The 26,453-nt window shown below is 36.4% G+C and overlaps 1 protein-coding gene across 1 annotated transcript; it reads right to left on the reverse strand.

Annotated features, from left to right (window-relative positions):
* Positions 1–2,646: 2,646 nt before the first annotated feature.
* Positions 2,647–25,000, reverse strand: LOC104458067 (exocyst complex component 6-like; the record flags this gene model as incomplete). Its single annotated transcript, XM_010080765.1, has 13 exons — positions 24,830–25,000; positions 23,487–23,534; positions 23,270–23,360; positions 22,338–22,383; positions 14,221–14,425; positions 12,729–12,884; positions 11,499–11,567; positions 7,990–8,073; positions 7,853–7,899; positions 7,376–7,496; positions 4,650–4,721; positions 3,820–3,917; positions 2,647–2,812 (listed from the first exon to the last, which is right to left on the reverse strand). Coding segments are annotated over exons 1-13 (1,335 nt in total), but the record flags the coding sequence as incomplete, so codon positions are not given.
* Between the last annotated feature and the right edge of the window lie 1,453 nt (positions 25,001–26,453).

Below are 26,453 nucleotides of genomic sequence, written 5' to 3' on the forward strand. Positions count from 1 at the left end.
CCGAGCCAAGGGCTAACCCACCACACTAGAGTAGGCAACAAGAAAAAACACAGAGATACAACCCAATTGTTTCACTTCTGAATGCAGAAAGGGAGCAAAATTAGATGATATAATCAAACCATGACAGTTTGGCACATTCAACCTAAACAGCAGAGTGCAGACAAGACTGTTTTGTCCACTCAGATTGGATTTGCTATGTTAAATACCTAGTAGGTTCTAGCTGTAATATTAACTAATGTACCAAAAGCAACTCCTATGATAAGCTTACCTGTAAAATGTGAGGGTGATTTATCCTAATCTACAGTTAAAAATGAGACATTCACTCACGTTCATCTCTTTTTATACTAAATGGAGAAAACCGGATATTTTTAAAGGTGAAATTCCCCTTAATCTATAAAAGGCATCAGAGATGCACCAAATGGCATTAGCCCTCTGGGGTGTCTGTTCCTCTCAGCTACACAGGCTCCTTCAGTGAGTAGCCGGATTTTACACATCTATTTGTGAGAAGTGTGGTGATTCGTGTAGGATAAAAAGGAATGATTTTATGCATATATAGGTATATTAAATTGATACCTGGAGAAATTGCTAAGCATAGCTAGAAGCAGGATGTGCATCTATACACTTGAGCAATAGATTAACGAGCTGTATGCCCAAATATGGTCTTAAGATAACCGTGGTATAGTGTTTGTGCGGTATGCTGTAACGAACAGTGACTACCTCAGCACTGGTACAATGAAGAAAGACTATCCAAGAACCTGCCGAGACTGGTTTGAACCTCCGACCCAGGCCAAAGGAACAAGAAGGTGAAAAGTTCGCCTGAGGAAGGCCAGCTTTACTTCATCTTGGGGTCCCTCGAACGACCACCAGAGAGCACCACGCAGACTCAGAAGGATCTTTTAGCTAATTATAATATGAAACGAGGAGGGAGTGGCTAGGAAATTACTATGCATAAGCTTATTGCAAAATCGAATGAATATGTAAAGCTTTGGGGCATAAATAAGGGAAATGCCATTGTGATAGTTGCGCTTGTCAGTAGAGCGGGAAGAAACTCGCCCCCACAGCGCCCAGTGCTGTTTGCTTGAGCCTTATCCAATAAAATCATTGATTTTTAAGAATCATATACTTGGTGAGTAGCCCTATTTACAACATATTTTTTATTTTTTTATTTTTAAACATCAAAATGTAGATTAAATTAACCCACCCAATGCTTTACAGCCTCAGGCAACAACAGAGAGGTGAAGTTGATGCAATCATAAACAGCAATGAATAGAAGCGATGTTGAAGCATTTATAAAGTTTGTCCTCCACGTGAATCCCCTGCTATCTGATAACACATAAGGTAACACCGCAGTCTTTCTTTCAACAGGGACACTTAATGATTCTTTCTACTCTATCTATCCCACTGCCTAGTTGACAAAACTCTTAGGAACTCAATTGCCTCTGAAACTTCTACCCCTTTGCTTTGGTTTAAGTCAACTAAACTGCTTCAAAAATTGCAAGGACACAAGAAAAAAAATTCAGACTGCTTATTTCTCATTATGTCCTTCTGCTTTACATACAGGTTTCAAAGTTCTTTTCAGAGATAAGTAAAAAAATGTTATCCCCGCTTTACAGACAAATTAACCGGGACAGAGAGATGTGCAGCTGGTCAATGACAGAGTTGGGAACAGAATCCAGCCCAATTCCCAGCTTTACTTTCAAGTCACCGGCCCAAAAACTAAGCATCAGTGAGATTCTGCCCACCCATAAAATATCTACAGTACATGCTGCTCACTGTGAAATAGAAATTGCTCTCTGTGTCACAAATCAAAATGAAAATTGTTGGGTACAGAGAATACATTTCTCTTCTGGTGAAATAAGAGACAAAGCTTTGTAGTAATCATACATAGCATAAAACCTAACTTTACTTTATCATCTTGACTGCAATACTGCATTAATGACATGCAGCTGTTATATTTGCCTGGTAAATCCCTGCTGAATCGTAGAATTAGACTATCTTTTTACTTTTGCAGGTATCTGTAGTGATGGATTGTGTATAAACCAACTTCGTTCTACAACAGTTACTCCCACTGTCATTCAGTTCTTAGATTTAGTTCCCCTCTACAGACTCCATCATGGGCCTGTTATCTCTTCATCAGTATTACCAAAACAGTATTTGAAGAGCAGAACATATTAATCACCTTACCGTGAAAGGAGTTTGTAGTGAAAGAATGGCTGAGGCTATGAAAGAATATCCTACTATAAAACCAGTATGGCAGAATTATATACAGTCTCCTCATGTTTATGCTGCCCCACATGTTCAAATACAAATAGTTAATTTTAAAAGTGAATTACAAAAGCTGCTGTCTCTAACAGATCCCTGTTTTACACATTTTTGAAATACTACAGCATATAATGAGTCACTAAACCCAATGAGTCACAACAAAATTTAACTAATTAAAGACAAACTGTATCAATTAAAGTGTATTATTAACTTGCTTACAAAACAATGGGTTTCATTATTCACTCAAACATCAGAGCAATGACTAAAGCTTTAATTTTCGTATTTATTTATGACTAGATAATTACACACAAAGAAGGTGATTTAGTCTCTTAAGCTACCTAGCTTTTCAGATTTTGATTGCTTTTTAATTATAAAAATCATTACCATCCCAAGTGTCCTTAGCTGGATTTTGGCAAACTTTAATAACATAAAACTTCGCCTTACCTTATCAAGTTCCAGATCTTGAAAAGGAAATTTGCTTATAACTATTTTGTATTCCTCTTCATTTGCTACAGGAATGGGGCTGTAGTTGTCTGCTTCAAAAATATCCCTGGTGAATTAGTTAGTAAAATGAAAAAAAGTTAGGACATGTAACTTATTTACAATATTTTCCAGTGTTAAAACATGTAAATGAATATAAATTTTACTACCACACTTAGGTGCGCAGCTTCAAAAAGTTATGAGCTGCAATCACCATAATTTCAGACATCCAAACTGGTTTTAGATTATTTTGGAAGTACCTTGCATATGCTAACTCTTTATACTGTGTCTAATCACAGAGAAAAAAAATAGCTGAAAGCATTTTAATACGTATGATTCAAAGTATAATACAGCAAAGGAACTTTAGATCAACTAGTCTACTCCAGGCTAAACCATAATGAGATACTTACTAATTATGGTAGCCTTCACTTTGCCTACACTAAAGCAGATATTCAGAGTGTCCCACTTAGGTAACACACCTGTATATAGTCAATACAGATAATTCCGAGAACTTCAACTAGGCACAAGGCCAGACCATTAAGTACCTCTTGGACTTTTCTACTAGTCAAATGACTATACTAGCAGTCTAGAGAGCTTGAGAACCTTAAGTGGTCAATTTAATTTTAAGGTTTTCTGTAATACAATGTAACATATTTTATGGTAAACAATTTCTGCACATTTAGACATCACACCCTATCTGCCAACAGGCTTTGGAGTACAATCCTAGGCTGCCGTATTCCTGGGTTATAATTTACTCAATCAAATGATTCCAAAGAATAGGTGGAAACCAACCTGCATTAAAAAACATGAAGACCTACTGGCACTATCAGTAGTCTGTCAGGGAGATAGTCATATCAGCTAACTGTAAACATTAAGACAATCAAAATTAGGAACCTAATGCCCTGTCGCAGTAGCCTAGAGTTATTAGGCACACTCTCCTGCATTTCTCCAATTCATACATAATACTGAGTTAATAAATTCTTCCAGAATTACAATTCTATTAAAAAAAAAAAGGGGAGTTAGACAAGAAAAAAAAAAGATACAATGCAAAAGGCACAATTATTTTGAAATACTAACCTGAACAGTCCAGACCACTTTTTAAGAAGTGTTTCATTGTACTGGTCTCTTATCTCAAACAAAAGATCAAACAGTCGGTTCACAGGAAAACCATAGCCCTAAGGTATAAAAATAAAAAGGACGGATAATTCAAATTCATGAACTAACATACTCAATCCCTATCACATCACTTCAGGGCTCAGAGATGAGACTTACTCAATCTTGTTACTTCCATAAAACATAGTACCTTAAACACACCATGACTATTAGAAAATTATATATTAAATTCTTATCAAATACTTTATCGTGTGCTTTCGGTTTTCAAGCAGAAGTTTGTCCTGTTTCTCTTTAACATTTTAACTTGCAATTTATGCATATAACTAATCTTTTTTATCCATCTGTTAAACACTGCAAGAATACTTGCCAATGTTGTTCATTTGGTGTTTCAGCTAGAGAGTTAATAACTGGAATGCTCTTCTTGCTAAAGATCAGAAGTAAGGCATTTATAAAAGACAAAACTGTATATAAATTACAAAGCTAACATTAATTTTGCACAGATATGAATAACTGTATGCTAGCTGGATAGTCCAGAATGCATACATTAAATTGATAACACTGAAAAGGAGGAATCAAGGCAAGAAATCATAGAATCATAGAATCATTAAGGTTGGAAAAGACCTCAAGGATCATCAAGTCCAACCGTCAAATACACGTATATTAAAAATATTATTCTGTAATTTTGCTCTTGATTTGTATATATGATTCAGGAAAACCCAAAGCATTGCACTTACTCATCTAAAGCAAAAATTTGACTCCAGGAATTTCAGTTAAATTACTAATTTAATATGTACCTGCAAAGTATCCGCAAATAGTACAATGAGATTCTTCAGTTCCAAAACAAGGTCGGGATCACTGCAATATGACTGAAAGTGAGAAATTCTGGTTTTGTCAAAAGGATTTAAAATACAGGACATATGTTTTCAAAGAATATTAGCACAGAAGGTTAAACTCTTCTAGCCTTATCCCTTTACCTGACTGACTGCCTTAGTTCAAATCAACTGAGAGTCACTTGTCTTCACTTAGTCCAGCTACACAAAAGTATTTAATTCTTTTATATGAACTATCAGGGGTATAAAAGTTCAGGTAACGTGAACTAAAATATGAGATTCAATAAATATCAGCATGTTGTACTGAGATTCAAAATCAGCAAATTACATTTATTTCAGTTGAACATAAGTACACATCAAAATACTTTGCTAAATCAACACCAGAGAGGTTTCCATAGGATGCTCTTTTGAACACTAAGCCTGGGTCTAACTACTGCTAACTGTGCCACCTCAGACAGTTTACCAACTGTAAGGGCAAAACACTATAAAATACTTTCCAAACAAATTCAAATTACAAATCTGATGGTAAGAAGTCAAGATGTTATTTACTCTACTGAATGACTGAAATCTGATTTTCGGAGGTGTGGAATCATACAACCAAGGCTTTCACCTCAGCTTCACTATTTGCAATAGTGGATAAAGAAAAAAAATACTTATATTAAAATAATTTAAAGAAGCATGAGACTAGCATTGGTTAGAGTCTATACTGGTTAGAGCCTATTTCACCTTTCTTTAATTTTTGCTCTTATCATAATTTAATAAAGTAAGGGTTTGGTTTATAATACCTAATAAGACAACACACACTTATCTAAACATTAGTCTGTACTAGGATGATGTTAGAAAGAGATTGTGATAGAATTGGTTTTGATGGGAGTTATGCATTTTGAGAAGAAATAGCGATCAACTACATGACAAGACATTGAGGAGTTCTCTAGAGAATACGTTAGTTTTACTCCTTAATTTACTATATTCTTACATAGATGTGTAAATCCATATGCAGCCAATTAACTTGTCAATTATTTAGCTTAAAAAAATGCTAAATATATCTCAATTTATTCCAATCCTCTAAAATTAATTTAAAAGTATGGGAACATCTCATGTACCACTGATCAGTAAATGGCCTATGATAAAACTATAGTTGTAATCTGAACTTCTTCCCCACTTTTCCTCAGTATATATGAAATTTAAAATATTCCTTGAAATAAAGATGAATCATAATAAAAATCAATCTGCCTAAAGGAACCACTTCTAGCAAACATCAAAAAGGGAAAGATAAAACTCTTCTATATTTTCTGTGTCCTGGTTTTATCTGGGACAGAGTTAACTTTCTTCATAGTAGCTAGTAACAGGCTATGTTCTGGATTTGTGCTGAGAAGAAGGCTGATAATATACTGATATTTATAGTTGTTTCTAGACAGTCAAGAACTTCAGCTTCTCACACTTTGCCAGTGTGTGCAGGCACAGGAGAAGCTAAGAGGGAGCATAGCCCACAATTACTGGCTTAGGATTTGACCTTAGATTTAAGCTTGAGACCCCAATTGGTCAATGGTATATTCCATATCATGCATGTCATGCCCAATATATAGATGAGGAGCTATCCAGAAGCTCACTCTCAATCTCTCAGACTCCTCTTTTCCAGGATTGTGGTTTCAGGACTCTATCTGTTCTGGGATCATTAGCCAGGAATGGAATGGACCTTGGTCACTGGGTGGTAAACTATGTATCACCCATTTTTATATTTGCATATTTGTATATATTACTACTATTATCATCATCGCTATTACATTATTATTTTAAATTTTATTGTAGTTTAGTTATTAAATTGTTCTTATCTCAATCCATGAGTCTCTTTTCCCCTTTCCTCTTTAATTCTCCTCCCCATTCCCCCTGAGGGGGGAAGGGGAGCAAGTGGCTGCACGGCATCTGGTTGCCAGCCAGGTCAAACCATGAGATTCTGATAGTAAAAGTTGTACCAATAGTAAACTCTGATGCAATTTTCTATCAGTCAGTCTGAGCGAACAATGGTATTCCACTGGTTTTCACAGAGGAATAAAAAATAGCACGCAGCTATTCAGCATCATTGGAGCTAAGGTAGAAATGTAACTTTAGGAGACACGCTTTGAATATACTGAAATACTCAGTTGATACCGAATTACATTCTAACATCTGTGAAGACTTTTCTAATACCTTCACTTCAACATAAACATATTACTACTATAGCACTGAAGAGATAGCTCCAAGGATTTTGCTGGTGGAGTTTATTTTGGAAACACAGCATTTGGAATGATAATTAGGAACTATTTCCTGGTGGTGCTTCCAATGCTGAACTATTCAATCTGATCTAATGAAGAGGTCAGTTGAGACTAATGAGGAAGGATTGCAATAATAACAGCAGATTAACTCTGCATATTCTAAACTGCTGGACTAAGAGAAGGTTTGGAAGACCCAGTGAGTTGTAAATCAGTGGAGGATTATGCAAATCGCCCATGGCTGCAAATCACAGCCTGATACTATTGGGAAAAACAAAAGCTTGGCAGGCTCCCTCCCAAATCGGAGCAACTTTCAATCACAAGGAAAAGAAAACATGAGAGACATGTAACTTTTCACTTTGTTACTATCCCAGCTTTAAATATACAGAGCTCTGAAGCAAAAGGATTTAAACTGCAATACTCATAAGACTTCTCACTTACTGAATGTGTTCTAAGAACAGCAATGATCTTGGAAAGGGCCATGTTCCAGAGTTCATCAGTATATGTTCTAGTTACCAGTCCTTGGGTTACATGTAAAATGTGGTCTTCTACTACAAAAAAACTAAAATGAAATAATGCTTAAATTATTAAGTTGTTTCCTAATACTAGAGCAAATTCTACCCTTTCACACACAAGCACAGACAAACCCTTCCCCTCTAAAGTAGTGACACTTTGGTAGGTTTGGTAATGTGTGAAGTTTGTTTCACATCAGCTGGATCCCAGGCTGCCGGAGGGTCCTTGTGGGGAACTGTACTGGTAGGATCTGGATACTCTTCCCCTCTCAGATCCAGCAACAACCACTTGCACGATTTGTGCAGAAATTGAATCTTGCAGAAGTTTTTGGACAATGGGAGAACAGAGGATGAATTAAGAATTAATACAGCAAAACTGAAACAAATCTCTGTTTAGAAAACTTACCCTACAATTTGACTGAAGTATCTTCTATAGCCTTCTACTGTTTCATGCTTTCAGTGAAAAAGAAAACAAGTTTAGGAATAAAAATACCACTAAGTACTAGGTACAACCCAAGTCAATGCAAAATCAATGCTTGTTACCATGCTTGACTGCGGCTGCAGAACTAATCTTGCTTGTTTCCTTCTTTGTTTTCTGTAATAATTTTCAAATATTTCTCCATCACCCTAAAACAAGAAAAAAGTAGTCAAAACAAGAACACTGTCTCAATATGAGAAAGACATTTCTTAAATTAAGGGTAGAATTCTCTTAAACTAATACATACATTTTGCATTTATTCCACATGTAGACCTCCAGTTGACATCAGCAACGTTTTGCATGCATGAAATATGCAGAAATTATCTTTTTTTTTAAAGTAGCCTACAGAATGTAGTGTAAATAAAAATTTTGCTCATGTGCCTACCTTTTGTCAAACAATATTATGCATTTTAAGCAATATTTATGTGTTTAAACTACAGCTTTCAGAGTATATTATTATTCATAGGCAAGGCATATTACCTATTACTCTATAACTGAAACTCATTGTCTCCTAAAGTGTTTCTCTAGGTTATTCAAGAAACCAGCTGCACTGTAAAGTTAACTTACAAACCTGTTTCTGTGAATACATGATACATCTGAACACTGCCTGCATTAGCTTTGCATCAGCAAAAAAAACACACGAGATTTATTTAATATTTGCTTATTCTCTTTGGAAGTGGTAAACATAATGACTGTGGATTTGGATTTTTTCCCCTATCACAGTCCTATCACAATACCCTCTGTGCCTAGTGATTACATTGTGAGGAATTCAACTGACATCCTACTGATCTCATTAAGATGACCATTCAGGAGAAACCATCTGTCCATTTGAAATCAGTGCTACATTGACTCATCTATCTACTGAACGCAATTCAATTTGTATGCAAGCAGAATAAAGAAGCTTAGCATTTTTAAGGTTTGTTTTCACCTCATGAGCCTGTTACTAGGCCAGTACTATTTAGAATTCCATTACTTGAGCTTCCAAAAACCTTCAAATCAAATTATTACAGAGATTGTATATTATGGAGTCAGCATTACCTACCTAACTCCTCTGTAAGATGTAACAAAGTTTAAATTTAGTATTTTAATTTCATAATGATTATTTCATCATATTTAGAAATACTGCTAACCTAACAAAATCTACAAGTAAAAGAGACTTAGCTTAAAAAAACCAAACCAACTGATTTTGAACTGAAATGCAAATTTACTAGAACACATTCTGTTGAAGCAGAACTTTACATACTGTGCTATCATTTGTACTAACACATACTGATCAGACATACTAACCATTCACCTCCAGCCCAAATATTCAATGCAGTTTTCAGATGCACAAAGCCATCATTGAATTCTACTTCCAACGACAAATCTCTACTCAGTCCTGATACAAGCTTCTCAAGTGAAAGAGAGTAGCTGTTCTTCTCAAATCCACACCAAAAATTGAGATGTCAAGTATCTCATGATTATTTATAGACCATGCTATCCTCTGCAATCAAGATCAGCAATTCAGGCATAACAACTATTTAAAAAAGACGTTCTAAAGCAACCAGCAAAATACATCAACAACCCTGATGAATCACTCACTGAATAAGCAAAGGAAGGGCAAGATAAAATATACCAAAGCAATGCATTTGTTTTGCCTAGCTTCCAAAAGTTCACAAGTTTATATCAATAGATATAATAAATCAGTCTGTATTGGGTTATAAATTCCAGAAATATTGCTCATATATCAACTGTTTCACACCATAGTTACTTTTATTTTATACTGCTATACAGCCTTTAGTTAAAAGGTAACATTACATGCCAAAAGGATCAAGAGTGTTTTCATCAGAATTTAACTATACAGTGTCTCACATAATATATGGGCTAAAAAAGCTCTTCAGATATATTGCCCAGAAGTTTCTCACCTAAAGAAAGGTTACTTATCAATAAATACAGTATACGTTTGGTAGGTATGTATCTTGCAGTCACCAGGTTGCAATCACAAGCCATGTAGTATTCTGAGTTATATAAAATCCTGTCTCCTTCTTCAGTAGGAAGCAGAGTAGAAAACGTTTGTCCTGCATAAAATCAGAATATTTTCTAGAGCTTTGTAGAAGAGACAATTCACTGAGAAGGTGACATTTGCTGTGAGATAAGTCCTTGATATAGAAACATAATGAATAGCCAGCTAGTATCAACTCCTCTCCTTTGCTGTCATCATGAAGTTATCTAAACTCCAAAGGAGATGGTTTACAACAGGCGGTAAATAAGAAGGACTCCAAGAAGTGGTTAATGCACAACTCTTGATAATGCTACCACGGCTTATTAATTAGATTATGTTGGCAGGAAAGACAGAAGCCCTATTCTGAAGACATCAACAACCCTTTTTTCTAAGAGTCTAAGGGCCTTTAATATCAGAGAAGCACTCCAAGCTGTTTTCTGTCTCCAGTAAATTCAGAAGCTGGCAAACTTTCTGTGCAAAACTAAAGGGCATATGCATGGACCAAGGATACAACATCAGAATCACTGCCAAAATTTAAAAAATAATCACATATTAGTTTTAAATGTCATCTGCCAATTTTAGTTCCTGTTCTTTTATTATAGTAAAGGAAGAACAAGCAGATGTTGTCAACTGGTATATTTAACTTTACACTTTCTTTCTATATGCTATTTCACACTTATTTCCTCTGTAAAAAGAGATGGTCCACTTTTTTTCAATAGTTTTGGCAGCCTGTCTTTCTGTCCCTCCTGTTCTTTTCATTTACATGAATAATTACTGATGCTCTTACTCGGACTCCTTCTTAAAAGAAAAAAAAAAAGTAAAAAAAAAAAAGTAACAGTGAAATAACACTTTAGATATTATTTCAAGATAAAAAGTTTCATGTTACACAGCTGCAAGGATTTCACAGAAAGAAGATAACCCAGCCTGAATGCTCAAAGCCAGGTCCAGATTAGACTGCAGGATTAGCAATACTTAAAAGTACTTCATCTATATACCCCGATACTTATTCTATAAGTAATTTGACCAAAAAAAGTGAGACACAGGAAAGGTGAGAAAATAAATAATTTGGTACCAAGTTTCCCCAAAAAGGTTTTCATCCTTGTTAGCTTGTGCACTGTATCTCTTTCAGAGCAACTAAAGTGGGCTATTGTGTCTCCGCCACTGAATCCAAACTAATCTGCCTGACCACAGTCTGATTTTTGTTTGCTATTTTGCTCCTCCTATTCTGATTTCTGCAAGATTCAGACTGAATATTCCTATGTTTTGTCATATACCTCCAAGCATTTGGGGAAGCATGGAACACTTGGGGGAACTGCAAAAGTGCCAATACCACAATTGAGGCAGACAAGCATGTTTTACACATATTCTTAAGAAAACTTATGTAATTAATGTCTTGCTGTGTGTCCTTTATTATGCATATAAACCAAATGTGCCCTGAGCATCCACACTCTACCCATCTGACCTGGTTCATCAAGAACTACTACTACTAAAAGCAACGTACTCTCTTAGGAACTATTAGAGTATGAAAAATACAAAAATGAACATTCAACTTCAAAAAGTAAAATATCTTTTTGAAGTCACCTTAATACATACCAAAACTGAGTAAATGTGCAAACACCTATAGACTGGAGAAAAGTCTACAAGATCTTGTGCAGTTAAAACCTGAAGAAGGAAAAGAAAAAGATAAGTATAAAAAGCATAAAAACAACACAATCTGCAAAATGTGATACATTACCAGCAGAACTTGTCCACTTAATAAATACTTTGTAAGACATCTTAACTGGTAATGAATTATCCCTTCCTTTTAAATTCTGTTTTAGTGGCCTCAATTTTACAATTGCTCAACTTGGTTTCCTAAAAATTTGGAGATTTAGGAATTAGTGGTTTAGTAGAGTGTGAAGTTAGTAGACTGATGAATCTGAAGTTCAAATGAATATGGAAATACACTGGGGTTGAATACAAAAGCATTACCAATTGGGACCAGCAAAAGCCAACTCTGTTGACAGGTTTTATGACTACTAGAACTACTGTTTTCATAGAAAGTGGTAGAAGGAGTTTGCTTTAATGACTGTAAGAGTAACTGCAACAGTTTTGTTGCCAGCAGTTTCAGGACCTGAAAAATTGATGGGTTCTGTCACAAAAGAGTAAATTAGTTGCTTAACTCTCACCTTTCTTTGTCTTACAGTACTAGATTTTATTTGTGTTACAAGACCAGACTCCTTTCACTGTGTTTTCAGAGCACCACATTTAAAGGTCTAAATACTTGCTGTTTTATTCAGTTTAGGAATACTGAGTATTTGATAGCTGAAAGCATTCTAATACAAGCTGAAGTCCTCAACACAGAAAAGCTGGCTTTAGCAACAGCAGAATACTCCAGTGGGCCACATATCATCAGCAGTGGGCAAGTACTATATAATGTAAATTGCAACTGAATTCTAGAATAATTACAAGTTTGAGTGTCCCCAAACATGATGTTAAAGCTAGCATTAATACAACTAATATCTTGGCACTATTTTCTCCCCCTAAAATGCTGATCTGGACTGGTGTCCCTTGAAGATGTTCTCTGGTCCTTCCTAACACTGACCATCTACAGACAGTGTACTACAAGTTTTGTTCAATAAACCTACAAAAATTCAATTCAGACACCCAAGGCCAAGCTGCATGGGGCCCTGGGCAGCCTGCTCTAGTGGTTGGCAACCCTGCCCATAGCAGCGATGTTGAAACTAGATAATCTTTAAGGTCCTTTTCAAACCAGGCCATTCTGATCCTAAGATTCTGTGAAAAATCACTTTAAATAAGACATACTGACTAGTATAAAGTTACCTCTTCTTCATGTTCATCATCTTCTTCAAACGTTCGCTTCATTGTCATTTCATTCTTGGATTCCAAAATTCTGCTTCTACCTAAATGCATATTCCGACCATAGTTTACATTATTCTGCTTCTGAAGAGTGGTGCTAAAGGTTTTCTGCTGCTGTGCCTGTTTTAAAAGTAGTACCAATAAAGAGGGATGTAATGCAAGTTTCATCACTGATGAGTATATGCTATGACACGAAAAACCGGTGGTGCTATTGAATGCACATTAGTTTAACTGCAAGATATGTGTCGTCAGCCTACACCTGATGATTTTGTCCTTAATAGATTTGGGATGATAAATTAGTTCAATAGCTAGTTTCCGTAGCATTTTTCCCTTATCCCCAGAATGCAATTTTAAAGATAGAAAAAATTTAAAAAGTAATTAGCAATTTTCTTGACCATAAATTGCAAACAATCAATATTAAAATGACGGGGGAATGACAAGAGGGAATGGTTTTAAACTAAGACAGGGGAGGTTTAGGTTAGAGATTAGGAGAAAGTTTTTCACACAAAGGGTGGTGGCACACTGGAACAGGTTGTCCAGGAAGGTCGTGGATGCCCCATCCCTGGAGGCATTCAAGGCCAGGCTGGATGTGGCTCTGAGCAGCCTGGTCTAGTGGTTGGCAGCCCTGCATATGGCGGGGGGGTTGAAACTAGATGATCACTATGGTCCTTTTCAACCCAGGCCATTCTATGATTCTATGATTCTATGAAGTACAATTATCAGTTTCCAGCCATTTGTTTGCTGCTTTCAGCTAAGCCTTAGTGAGCAGTCAGCTGCAGAAGCCAAATGCACTACATAGTCCTTACTATAGAAAGAAAAGCAACAAGGTAGCACAGTATAATCTTGAGATTAAGTTTCAAACTGCATTTTACAAGAACCTTAGATGACAAAAGGGCAAACCAACCTGAACTCTGTCCAATAAAAAATCAAATAAAAACTTTACTTGCTCTCCAAATAAATTTAAAAGCATTAACTGTTTTAAAGCTTGCCCAGTACCAGTGCTTCAAAATGGCAGATTATTTTGTGATGGAACAGGCAAGGGCTCCAGCTGTCCCAGTCTTACCCTGGCTCTCACCTTAGACCTCTGCCCTCTATCGTCTGTAGTGTATTTCACTATTTTTTGCAACTTGAGATATACAGCATTTCTTCTTCCTTTCCAAGGAAGGAAACTACTTCTTGTGTAGGACAGATACAAATTTTGAAGGAAAGTTTGATGCTACTGTGGTGCCACGCTGCTGCTTTCTGTGTTAGCCAGGGATCGCTAGAATTGACAACTTCATGCCCAGGATAAGAAACTACCCAAGATGTTAGCAAGCATTTCACAGCTCTCCATCTTTACTCAAAGTTCTGTGTGATGACTATAATCCTTAGACAAATTTTTTGGGCTAACTTGCGACTATTGACAGTGATATTTTCAGTAGATAACAGGACTGGAGCCATCCTGTTGTCAGCTTACCTGCTTCATGGCAGTTTCCCCAATTCTGTCAGAATGCTTTCGAATACTCTCTAAGAAATCCTTGAGATCTGACATGGATATTTCTTTTATTTCTTCACGCAGTTTTGGCAGATTTTCTAACATTATCTGGCAAAAACGGTATTGGCTAACTCTAGGAAGATACAGATTTTCCAGCTGTTCCATTGTTTTTAAAGCAGAATAGTATCTACAAAGAGATTAAAATCAAATTATGTAGCTTCTTATCAAATTTTAATAACATACTTTGTTTATCAAATATAGGATATCAATATCATACATGCAATCAATATATATCTAATGAAATGACTCTGTTCTTAGAAAAAAAAAGAAACAAAAGGTCATCCATATAATGCTTTAGTTTGGAAAAAAACAATGAACTGTCAGAGTGAGTCAGTTAAGTAAAAATTTTAAGTAGGCTCCTATGGTATTAGCTGTTCTGATCAATAGATCCCTAACACCACATGGAGCAGCTTGCAGAATGGAGGCATTGAAGTCATAACAATTATCTTCCCTTCTAGATTGGATTTATTAGGGTTTTTTATGAGTTCTTTTTTCTGAAACACAAATTGCCAATCACCCAACATGGCAGTATATGTGCCAAACAATGAAAAAAATCTTGGAAAAGTGTCTGTATTATCTGCCTTCTTTAGGCATATGTGAACATATACACATATCCACACTCACCCTCTTTCCACCATCCTTAGCTGGAAAAAGCACATATACACTTATCTCAAGCAATGTTTTTTTCCAGCAATATATAATATTTTGCTGTAAACCATGAATCTATTTACTTTTCTGACAAAATACGGTACATCCCACCAAGAAAACTACTTTGAACAAGCATTAAGGTCAGAAGGTTTTAAAAAAACCAAAACAACAAAGACTCCATAATTTTCTCTATTCTTCTGTGTTCTGTTAGCCTACGGACTATTTGTACCAGAAATATGGAAGATATGGCCTAAGAGGTGGAAAAAGTAAAACACCAAGAAATACTTCCTCTAGCATCCATACACTTTGCAGATGTACAGTACATTCACAACTACGTTGTGAAATTTTACAATGAGTTTAAAGAAATACTCAAGTTAAAACTAAGCATAAAAAGTTATTTAACTTCAAAATAAAAAATTACTCAAACAATTTTGACATCAGAAATCTACCAAATACTAACACATCAACTCTATCTATTACTACAGTTATTTACCTTTCTTCACTCTCAGTTCTCTCACAGGTTACAGGGGTTTTGTAGCCAAGACTTACTTGCTAAAACCATTTATCAACTTCAGGCCTGTAGCATACAAGTAAAATTTGGATGCTTTCAGCTATTTAGGGAAACATTTCAAGAAGGAAATTTTAATTGATGGAAATTGGTTTTCCATGCTTCCTCTTATAATCAGTAGAGGGATGAACACCACAAGCAGGTGATTCAGAGCTGAGCCAGGCTCCTATATGCCTGTCCTGAAGTCAATACCCTTCTCTATTTTGTTTTCAAATGTCACACAGGCTCCTAAGGCAGAAGGGTTGTGAAAATTTTTACTTTATTGAAAAGATGAAGCAAAACAGAAGTGAGCCAATTCTGGGATAGATGCTAACCTAAGAAGGCAATAAACAGAAACACCTTGATCAACAAATCTGTAATGTCAACAATATTTTAAAGAGAGGTGCAGCAGACAGTTTAAACATGAACAGGACAGCAATTAGTTGTAGACTGGACAGTAATTTTCCTTTATGTAATATTCTTCCCAGCCACTCAGCCCAGGAAGCTTTTGGAAAAATGCATTTAGTTTGGAAAATAACAGAATAAGGTGAACCGATGCCTTCTAAGCTTGGTCTTGAAGAGGAAAAGTAGAAAAACTGACATCAGACTGAGTTAACCTGCTGTTCGTTCCAACCCTTTATTTCCGCACATACAGAGTAATATCCTTAGCCCATTTTTAGCTTTTCATATTAAAACCTTAGTTCCTTTTTCTTCCTCAAAGTCTTCCACAATCAGTATTGGAAAATTACCAAATCATTTTGAAAGGAAAAATCTGAATATGAGTAAAGTCCCTTCAAATGTTCAAGAAAACCTAGAAAAGTGTCCTTTCCAGTTCTTTTCCTTCTGGATATTACTTTGTAGATATAGAGTGTAAACACTTTCAAACTGAAATACAGTTCAAGCTGCTGGCTCCCCTTCTGTAGACAAGCAGTGATAAATTATTAATACTTCAGTCATAACTCCTTGTTCCATTCTGAAATAAACACATTGTTTTGAACTTTCTCAATCAAGACATTTCTAAGCTAACCATTCAGCATAGCTGGAGGATGGGAAAAATATTTTATTTTATTCCAGAACACAACTTCTTTCAGAAGACTGCAAATAAAGAGGTTTCAAGTGTAAATTAGGACCTTTTGTTTATTATATATTTGGTTTACATAAAACATACACAAGGTGATGGGAATGTTACAGATAAGAAGGGGGCTGAGGGTCTTATGTGTGGGGATTTTGGGTTTTTAAAATAGTAAATGACCAAGAGTGCCACATGGTGAGACTTCTGGGGAATAAAACCATAATACCATCAAAACCATATAAAAGGTTTTTATTTAAATTATACGGATCAGCTTATCAGAACACTGTTAGTTCATCTGGAAGGTTACTGACTGCTGTCTCTAAGATCAGAATTAACATAATCCATTTTAAATCCATCTGAGAGTCCCTTACTAATTATACATACATGGAGCTCAGGACCTTGCCTTTTTAACACCTGTTCTGATAAAGCACTGAAGTGTTATTAATTTGAAGGTCATCTGCAGTTCAGGATGCAAACGAAAAAGTTTTGCATATCATTTCATAGAATGATATATTTGTATATTTTCCTTTAAAAATATTCCATACATTTAACTCAATGCTGAAGATTTTGACAATATTATTAGTTCCCATCATATATTATCAATCATAGAAGGTAAAGATTGCCCATTTGACTATAAATTAGTTAAAGAAGTATCTTCAAAGTTATTTTTTATATAAATATAGCAGTCCTCTGTCTATTCTTCTGAACTAATCTTGTAAGAATATGTTCCCCAATGCAAAATTTATAATGTAAGCTTTGAAACTGAACACACAAGTTCGAAACACCAATAGAGATCATACGATGACTGTCCAGAACTGATCCATCTTGTCATCAGAACCAGAAAACTGTAAGAAGGATTTTACTAACCTCTCCAAATTATAAAAATGGAAACTTCTAAAACCAGCAAGAAGCAGGAAAAAAACCCCACACAAACAAATAAAAAATACAACAAAAAGCCCCCAGAAGATTAATATTAGTCTTTTGCATCATCTTATTATAAAATTAAGCTGGTGTTTTACAAAATGTCCAAGTCCCAGGCATAGAGTAGTCAGGTCTGTATTAGAATTTGAAACACCAACACACAAAAAGTCCAAAAGAAAAATAAAGTGACCATTACTTTAGTGTACACAAAGTATTGACTTATGTTTTAAATGACAGAGAACTTTTAAGATGTTTACCAGAGGAATGTCATTTGGAGGCAGTTAAGAGAAATACCTTAACTTACTAAAAAAGCCCACTCAAGTTAACTAGAGCAGTCAAGAAGCTATGCAGGACAGGACCAAGATGAACCTAAAGGCTGTGAATTTTACTGAGAATAATGCATTTGTACACAAGCCTTTTGAGTAAAGAAACGTGCAGTCATGTCCCAAAATTGCTGAAAAAACCAAGAGAAGAGACAATAACCTTAAGATTCTCATTTTATTTTAATGAACGAAACAAACTTAATTTACAAAGAAAAAATAAGGTTGTTCTTCAACATCTGTGCTTCCTCAGAGGCAAATACTGTATATTCATGCTTACTACATTTCTATTAAGTAAATATGAAAAACTTTTTGTTTTAGGGGGCTCATTGGAATTTTTCAATAATACTGTGGAAAAGTCACATTCACAGAGATCTTGAAGATGACATATTGAAACTGCAATTGAAAAGCTTTCACCACAGGAAAATATTTTTATTTCTTTTGTTTTTAAATCTAGTTGCCTTAACAATTCTAAATCTAATTTTTAAACTTCCCCAGCATACCAATTTTATCAGTTGCTCCAAGGGACCATGAACTGAGATCAAGCCACTACTAACTCTGAAACTTCTGCAAAGTGTGTCTAAAAGCTCAATATTTCTGAAAATCAGATTAAAGAGTTGCTGTGTGAAAAATGAATTTTTGTAAATGCTTGGAAAGTTTATGCAGAGAAAGGCTGCATGACTGTCTCAGTGAGACTTAGTAAACTAAAAAACTAATCGACTGCCTTTCCCGCAGTTTGGAAGAAAGCTTATAAGGAAGGTCAAAAAACAAATCCAAGTCTTTTGGGCAAAAAGCCAAAAAAACCTCAGCAGACCTCAGCAGATTGATTTATTTAATTATTTCTGTTGTATGGTAGGTTGGGGTTTTATTTTTGGTTTTATTCATTGTGGAAGAACACTAGCAAAAACACCAGCTCCAGCAATTCCCAGTTATACCACAATCTCTCGAAGCAGCTGGGAACTTTCTCCAGAGACACATATCAAAATCCAAATGCACAAGCCAGGTAATAGAGCTGTATAAAATGTGATGAACTTATCTCTGACTTAAAATTAAGGATCTAGTTTGTTCAGTCTAAATGCATAGCCCCCACTAGGTGTTTTGAAGAGCACTGGAGAAACCACACCTCTCCCTTGTGCTTCTTCAGCTAAGACTTTAAGCCCTCCACAACTCTTTCAAGCCAATTGTGTCTGTTTAGAGCAGATTCTCTAGTTACTTCCTTTCACAACTATAGTTCTTGTCAATTTGTGTTATGCATGGCTCAGGAGACAGATAAACAGGACACAGAGCCTTTCACCTCTAGGTCATCAGTTCAAACATAGTCCATGTTCATAGAGACCAAAAGTTGCTATCAATAGATGGCTTTTTGGACTCCTCAGTAAACCTCAATTCCATATGCATAAACCAGTATGTATTCCAAACTCCAAATCCTGCATTATCTTAAAAGGTGTCTGCCATGGAGAAAAGGAAATGGAATTCCAATCTTTATCCTAAAACAACCATCCTCCAAAAACATAGAATATCCACACTTTCTTCTTCCCTTCCTTTAAACGTTAGAAATGCACAGTACAAGAGCGTAAGACAATGGCATAATGAAAATACCTTCTAAAAGGCTGCACGCAGAGAAAGTAAAAAGAAAAGAGGTTTTTTTTAAAAAGACCAATGAAACTTCGCTGCATTGAAAAACCTCAGTGAAGGTTTATGAGAAAAACTATCTTTGCCTAAAATAAACATTCCTGATTGTTTTGTTAAAACAGGGATTGTGAGCGCTGCTCTCTCTGGCTCTTCTAAGAAAGCTTCACAGCAAAACTTGGGAAGGTCAGTTTTCAAATTCCTTGTACCTGGTATCTGCACACATCAGCTATCAGGTCTTTGCACTGATGCTAGGGATGTCCTCGCTATTGCTCAATCACTTAGTGATAAAGGCCAGGATAGACTCACTCTTTGGATTTGTTGCCTGCTAAGCCACAAGAAAACTAGCATTTGAATTACCTTAAAGTTCCATGGCATAGCCACCTCTAGGCTGTATTATGGGGAATTGTAAGTCACAGGCAAAGTAGTAACTGTAGCATAGCTAATGAAAGAGATATCTGAGCTGGAGGAGCAGCCTGCAGCAGAGTCTAAACCTTCTGCACTCCATGTGATTTCAAGGTACGGCACATCAAAGCTACAGCATCTCTCCTCTCCCTTAGATCTTTTTATGGTATGACAATGACATGCCCAAACCCCTCAATTCAGCAGACTGTCCTTTGACTTTTAAGACTTCCTGTCTGGCAACTTCTTCCAGAGGAAAATTATCAGATCTGAATCTCTTAAATAACAGAAATCTAGTTTTAGATGTAAAGAGATTTCTCAGAAAGCACATCAACCATCAGTGGACCCTACAAAACTACTAGCAAACATGGAGTCAAAATGCTAAAAGCCATCTGCAATTTTATCTCACCTAAGTGACCTCTCCATGATGATATTAGAAACCATAACTTCCCTTACAATTCTAAAACCAGGATGCTGCCTGTCTTCCCCGATAGAGCCAGGGAATGGCAGAACACAGGGCTTGATCCCAGCATTCCCGTATTTTCAACATGCAAAACATAACACACTCTACAGACCACCTTGGAGAAGGAAACAGTGCCATTCAGAGAGCACACCCTGTGGTCTGTCATCTGGCCAGACCCCAGAGAGGGTGCTGGACTGTTTACATCTGTCTGCTGAGCTGCTCCAAGAGCACTGCAACAATATGCTTCCAGTTACTCTAAGCAGACGTCAAACCAGTGTCCTGCTCAGAGGAAGTAGCATGTAGTAGTCAAGCTTATAAGATCTACCACACTGGTTGACATCTAGCAAGTTTGGATTTGTAATAAGAGACCACATAGTGTCATAGCTATTAGGTTATTCTTAAAGCTGTTGTATTTCTGCAGAAAACCTCCCAGACAGCATGTGTGCACAGGTGTCATGTAGCACATATACCACTGTGAAAGACGCATAAGATTTGCTGCAATCTGATGTGTACAGTAGATCAGCCTTCCAGTACCTAAAGGGAGCCTACGGGAGAGATGGGGAGGCACTCTTTACCAGGGAGTGTAGTGATAGGATGAGGGATAATGGTTTTAAACTGAAAGAGGGTAGATTGAGACTAGATATGAAGAAGAAATTTTTTTACTGTGAGGGTTGTGAGGCACTGGCCCAGGTTACCCAGGGAAGCTGTGGATGCCCCATCCCTGGAGGTGTTCAAGGTCAGGCTGGACGAGGCTTTGAGCAACCTGGGCTAGTGGAGGGTGTCCCTGTCCATGGCAGGGGGATTGGAACTAGATGATCTTTAAGGTCCTTTTCAACCCAAACCATTCTGTGATTCTATCAGATGCATTTTGGACATGTCTGCACACAGGCTCTAGAGCTGATTTACTCATATGCAGTGGCTGCTGTTGAGGATTTTCAGATGTCCAGCAGTATGGCGGGAGGTGTTGGCTACCCAGACAAGAGAAATGCAGACAAACAGTCCAAAAGTAAATCTAGATTACACAGTAGCCCTGTAGACACCTAACTATGCATAGCTAGTTCGAAATGGAAACAGTCAGCTCCAGAAAGACTTGTTTAGCAGGAGCTAGCTGCAGTGGTGACAGGCACACAAAGGGGCCATGACAATGATCATGAATCCAGCAAGGGAAGACACAGAGCAATCGGCTGACTGAGGCTGTATGAAAAGCAGGAAGGGACGAAGGTGGCAATGATACTGTAGAAATCAGGAAGAAGAGCATCAGCAGTATTCCCGGGGTGGGTGTGCATGAGGTGCAAGGCGGCAGCATCAGCTCCAGGGACGGGGTAACAGCAACAGCAGGGCAAGGGCAGCCAAGCTGCTGCAGAGAGAGAACTGGGGATTGCGGGGTTACTGCAGCAATGAGTGGCTCTCTGAAGAGATGGGAAGTCAAGACACAGCAGAGTAAGGACCAACTGGTCACGTACTAGTCAGAAACCATTATTCTAGAAATTTATTTTTATTATGGTTTTCATTTTTTTTAACAAGTCAACTTGTCACAGAGGGAAAAAACCCCAAACCACATCACAGTTCATAGTCCCATGTACACAGAAGATTGCACAGGGATACCAGACAGGTCTAAAGAAAGGTGTATGGAGTGAAAAGTCCTTTTTCCTTGCATTATGAATTTGATTTAAATACATCATGATAATCAGGTATTAATGTACTCTGAAAAATATTTACTCCCTGAGGATCTTATTATTCTTGCTTCTTAAACTGTTTCAAGTATTAAAAAAATACACTTCACAGTTTACAATCATAATTCCACTGCATGTCACGGTTATTTAAGTAGACATTATTTTTCATGGCAATCACTAAGCTCCTAGAAGTATTTGTTCTCTTGCAGTGACATTCTTGAAACACAGACAAGGTATTACGAAAAGAAGACTACATGTACCAAGCTACAAGACTTAGAACACTGATTTGTCTATATTAGTGTTCACTCTTCTATCAGTTTACTTACAAATGTTATATTTTACCCATAGAAATAAGTTAACTCACCTTTTTACATTCATCTGTTCTTTTAGTTTGCTGTACATTTCCAGAACTGCATAAAAACAAGCAGATTAACCCATGGAGCTTATCATGGCTTTAGTTAACAAAAGAGGAAAATATATACTTTAAAGTACAAAATGAAGCATAGAAAATAATATGCTAAATTTATCTTAATCAATCTTATCTTTAATTCCTACTGTAACATAAATGTGATAGAACTAGCAAAAAAAAAAATTCTAGATGCAGTTAAGAAAGACAAAGGAACTCAACTCTTAACAGCTTTTAAAAGAAAAATAATTACAATTAAACAAAACAGTAGACACTATATCAAGCATATTCGTTCACTTACTACACACCATAACTTTATCTGCATTACCAATCTATGACCTGTCTCTATTAAATGGCAACAGTACCACCTACTGTAACTATAACAAGTCAACAACAAGACTTTACAAAGAAAAACTCTCAAATCTGTTTTACTCCAGTATCACAAAGAGGATAAAAACCCTTACAGAGCTGTGTGCAATCCCACAATATTACCTTTCTGAAACATCATTTAGAGCCCTTATGTTTTTTTAAAAAAAAAAGCCTAAGGCTGGAATGACACAGCTAAAAATGCAAGATTGAAATGAAATCATTAGTGTTTTCCATAGAATTCAGACCGCAAAAAACACCCTCTTAAACAACAAATTTATTGTTTACCATATTAAAAATATTTCTTCATTTAAAACTGTATATGGCTACATTGTTTGCATCATTTACATCTGTCTCACTGTCTTCGCACAAAGTGGCATGGAACGTCCCTGTTGACATATTTTTAAAAGCTGCTAATTCTTTTGTTAAAATGGATGTTACAGGACCATAAAACTCTTTTGCATTTTGGCTACTGTGGCTTACCGTATTTAATTTGCCATCATATTTAGCTACAAGTCACTCACCTGGAAGACACAACTGTAGTTTTTCCACAACTGTCGTAATATTCCGTTGCTGAACTCTACATCGGATGATTTCCTCTGTTTGGGCTATCACCTTAGAGAATTAAAAAAAAAAAAAAAAAAAAAAAAAGGACAAAGAAAAACACAAGTAAATTATGCAAATAAGTTTAATTTGCTACAAATATTCATAATGTCCATATAGGAAGCACCATTTTCTCACCTCTTTCCCAGCATCCTGAAGCCTTCGGTTGGTATCAGTAACTTGGACCTTAAAAATAATTTCACCTTTGTTAGACAAATATGCATATATTGCCCTGATGTGACTGCTCACCCTTGTAATCAGATCATGCTTCATGAGAAACTTAGAACAAAGAAATGCAAATTCAAATTAACTCTACAGCTTGAACTTGAACTTTTGATCGCAAAGGGCTTTTGTTAACTTCAATTACTTATGACAGTTCTTTCTAACAGATTCTGTGGCAAACTTCTCAAATTTACTTGGGATTTTTGAACTTTCCTTGTTTCTGTAGGTCTGTCAAACAATTCAAATCATTGACCCAATTGACCACTGGTCCCTTTTTGATAACCTCAATGAGCTCTATGGGCCATTCATTGTCTGTAAGAAATGGTGATTGCATTTTATGGTAATTAAACATTCATACTTTGCTGAATGCAAACACTGGGTGGTTGATTAACATCAAACGTGGAAATCTCCAAACCACAGCAACATTTTAATGCTGCAGGTGCAGGCAAAGCTCGACCTCAGATTTTCCCACATAGTAAGTGACTCATTAGGTCATCATAATAAGGAAGCACATTCTAGTTTATTAAAAATCTCATTAATTTCTGAACAAAGATGCTCAATGACCTCATTGACGCTGTATTTGGTCTCTTGTTATCTGAATATCCTTTATATAATGCTCTTCTAATCATAACCTCCGATGAACTATGCTCATTCTGTCTGGTGTGCATATTTTGCTCTCAAAAGTGTAAAGAGAGCTAAAAGGGATGGATCTCATAATTCACTATTCTGCGTTCTGATTTGGGAGTAAATCTTAGTTCTCATTTCTAACTAAAACTATTAATTCCATCTACTCACCTACTCATTACAGAGTAAAGAAAATTTATTTTCCATGCTTAATTGCAGTATTTTTATTGTTCCAATCAAGATTTTAGATTTTTTTAAAGTCTGGCATATAAATACATGATTAGAAAAAGACCTATGCAAGAGAAATTGGGTTTACTATTTATTATTCTTTACTTTCTAAGAAAGCCTCTAAAAATGGCAAAATAATTTTTATAACATTTTCTGAAAATGTATATTACAACAAAAAAAATCATAATTAGACCTAATAAATTATTCAATTTTGTAAATGTAAATCACTGGATCAAGCAACACAGCTCTAACCACAAATCCTAAATAATCCACTTTTTTAAAACCGTTGCAAACATCAGAGCGTATATGATAATCACTAAGTTCTTATTCTTCAGTGAAAGAGTCAAGTTCCTTCTTTTAAATTCAAAGACAACGATATATGAAACTCTGGAAAACTAGTTTCTTACCTTTAATTTTTCTGCATCAGCCCTAACTTTAAGAAGTTCTGTAATGGCATCCACAAAGCCCTGATGGTGAAAATTGCACATCTTTTCTATCTCCCTGTCATGGTTACGTATGCAGGCATCTAGTTTTTCCATAAACCTCTGATGTGCATTTGGTTGGTCATCATACACAGACCTGTTAAATACAAATAAGGAAATCAAAGTTTACTTTTCCCCTAGTCAAAAATAGTATGCAAGGATCTTTATTGAAATCACTCTCTTAAAACGAAAATAAAAGATGCAAACTTGATGTTACGGTGGCATCATTTGTGATCCACTCCAGCAAAATCAGCATTAAAAGAGATGGCGCAAAACTGAGAACTGAACCCAGCCCTTATGGCATTAATCCAGGTGCTTAACCAGTTACATCATGGTTGACCTGAGTCTCACTGGTCTGTTATTTATGCCCTAATGCTCAAATACGGGTACAAAAGAATCAGTTTCTCCAACCATCTCGAATAGCATGGATCACTTTTCCATCAAATTCCACTCTCTGCTAAATATAAATAAGTGCAAACATACAAATTTGCTTTTCTGGTATTCCTAACATCAGAGTTATCCAGCTAAATCAGGGTTGGATACTTCCACCCAGAACGACTGGAGCACGGTCCAGAAGCAGCTGGACCCCTGGCGGAAGGCAATCCCTACTGCTCCCTGCCTCCTCCTGCCTGCGCCCGATGTCTCCCAAAGCAAAACCACGACACGGACGCACCTACAGCTGCTACCTTCGTGGGATCCTACTTTCAGGAATGGGTAAAATAAGGTCTTTTGGTTTATTTTACTAACTGTTCGAATAGTACCATTATAAACCTCAACCAGGAAACATGACTCCAGGAGAAATTATCGGTTTTGCATGTTAAGCTGCATCAGAAAGAGAAAGCTGCACAGAAAAATGCTCAAGCACAATAGTGAGCAAAGGAGATGGAGGCAATTCAAAGCTTTAGACTTCAACAGAGGAAGGAAGAAAAGAGCTATTACGGAGAACTGTACTGGAAATCAAAGGTATGAAGTCTCCCAATAAAGTTAAAGCAAAGGCAGTTCCAAAATTGGATTAATAACGTGACACAGCAACAGAGCAAAGACGGGTAATTTTTGAAGTACCTTTTCAGATAAAATGAGAGCAGCAATATGAGGATGATACAGTCGTATACACACAAGCATGTCTGTGCTGCAAACTACAAGCATTCAAAAAAATCAGATCAAAAATCTTCACATTGCTTTTTTTTTAGCCTCTAATTTCCTTTCATAATTACAAAGTTTTCTCCAGAAATCCACAGGGAGAAGCTGCTTTAAAAAAAAAATTTTAAATCTTCAGACTGGGCAGGGTGCAAAGGCTGAAGTTCCAATGGTTTTCTCAATGTTGCTTGTAGAAGTACAGTCTTAAGTACAAGGCCCAGACAAAAGTCAGTCAAAGCCTCTAAAACTGAGTAGAGAGAAAGTACTTCCCTACTCGTCTTCTCAGAGAAGTATGGCTTCCCAAGATCCTCTTTTCTAATCAGATAGCTGGGCTCTGCCAAGATCCGGGGTCATCACCTGTTCAACAAACCTACAGCTAAGTGTCTGACAAGAACTTGACCTTTCAAGGAAG

Source organism: Pterocles gutturalis, unplaced genomic scaffold (genome assembly GCF_000699245.1).
Source record: "Pterocles gutturalis isolate BGI_N339 unplaced genomic scaffold, ASM69924v1 scaffold37544, whole genome shotgun sequence".
Classification (NCBI taxonomy): Eukaryota; Metazoa; Chordata; class Aves; order Pterocliformes; family Pteroclidae; genus Pterocles; species Pterocles gutturalis.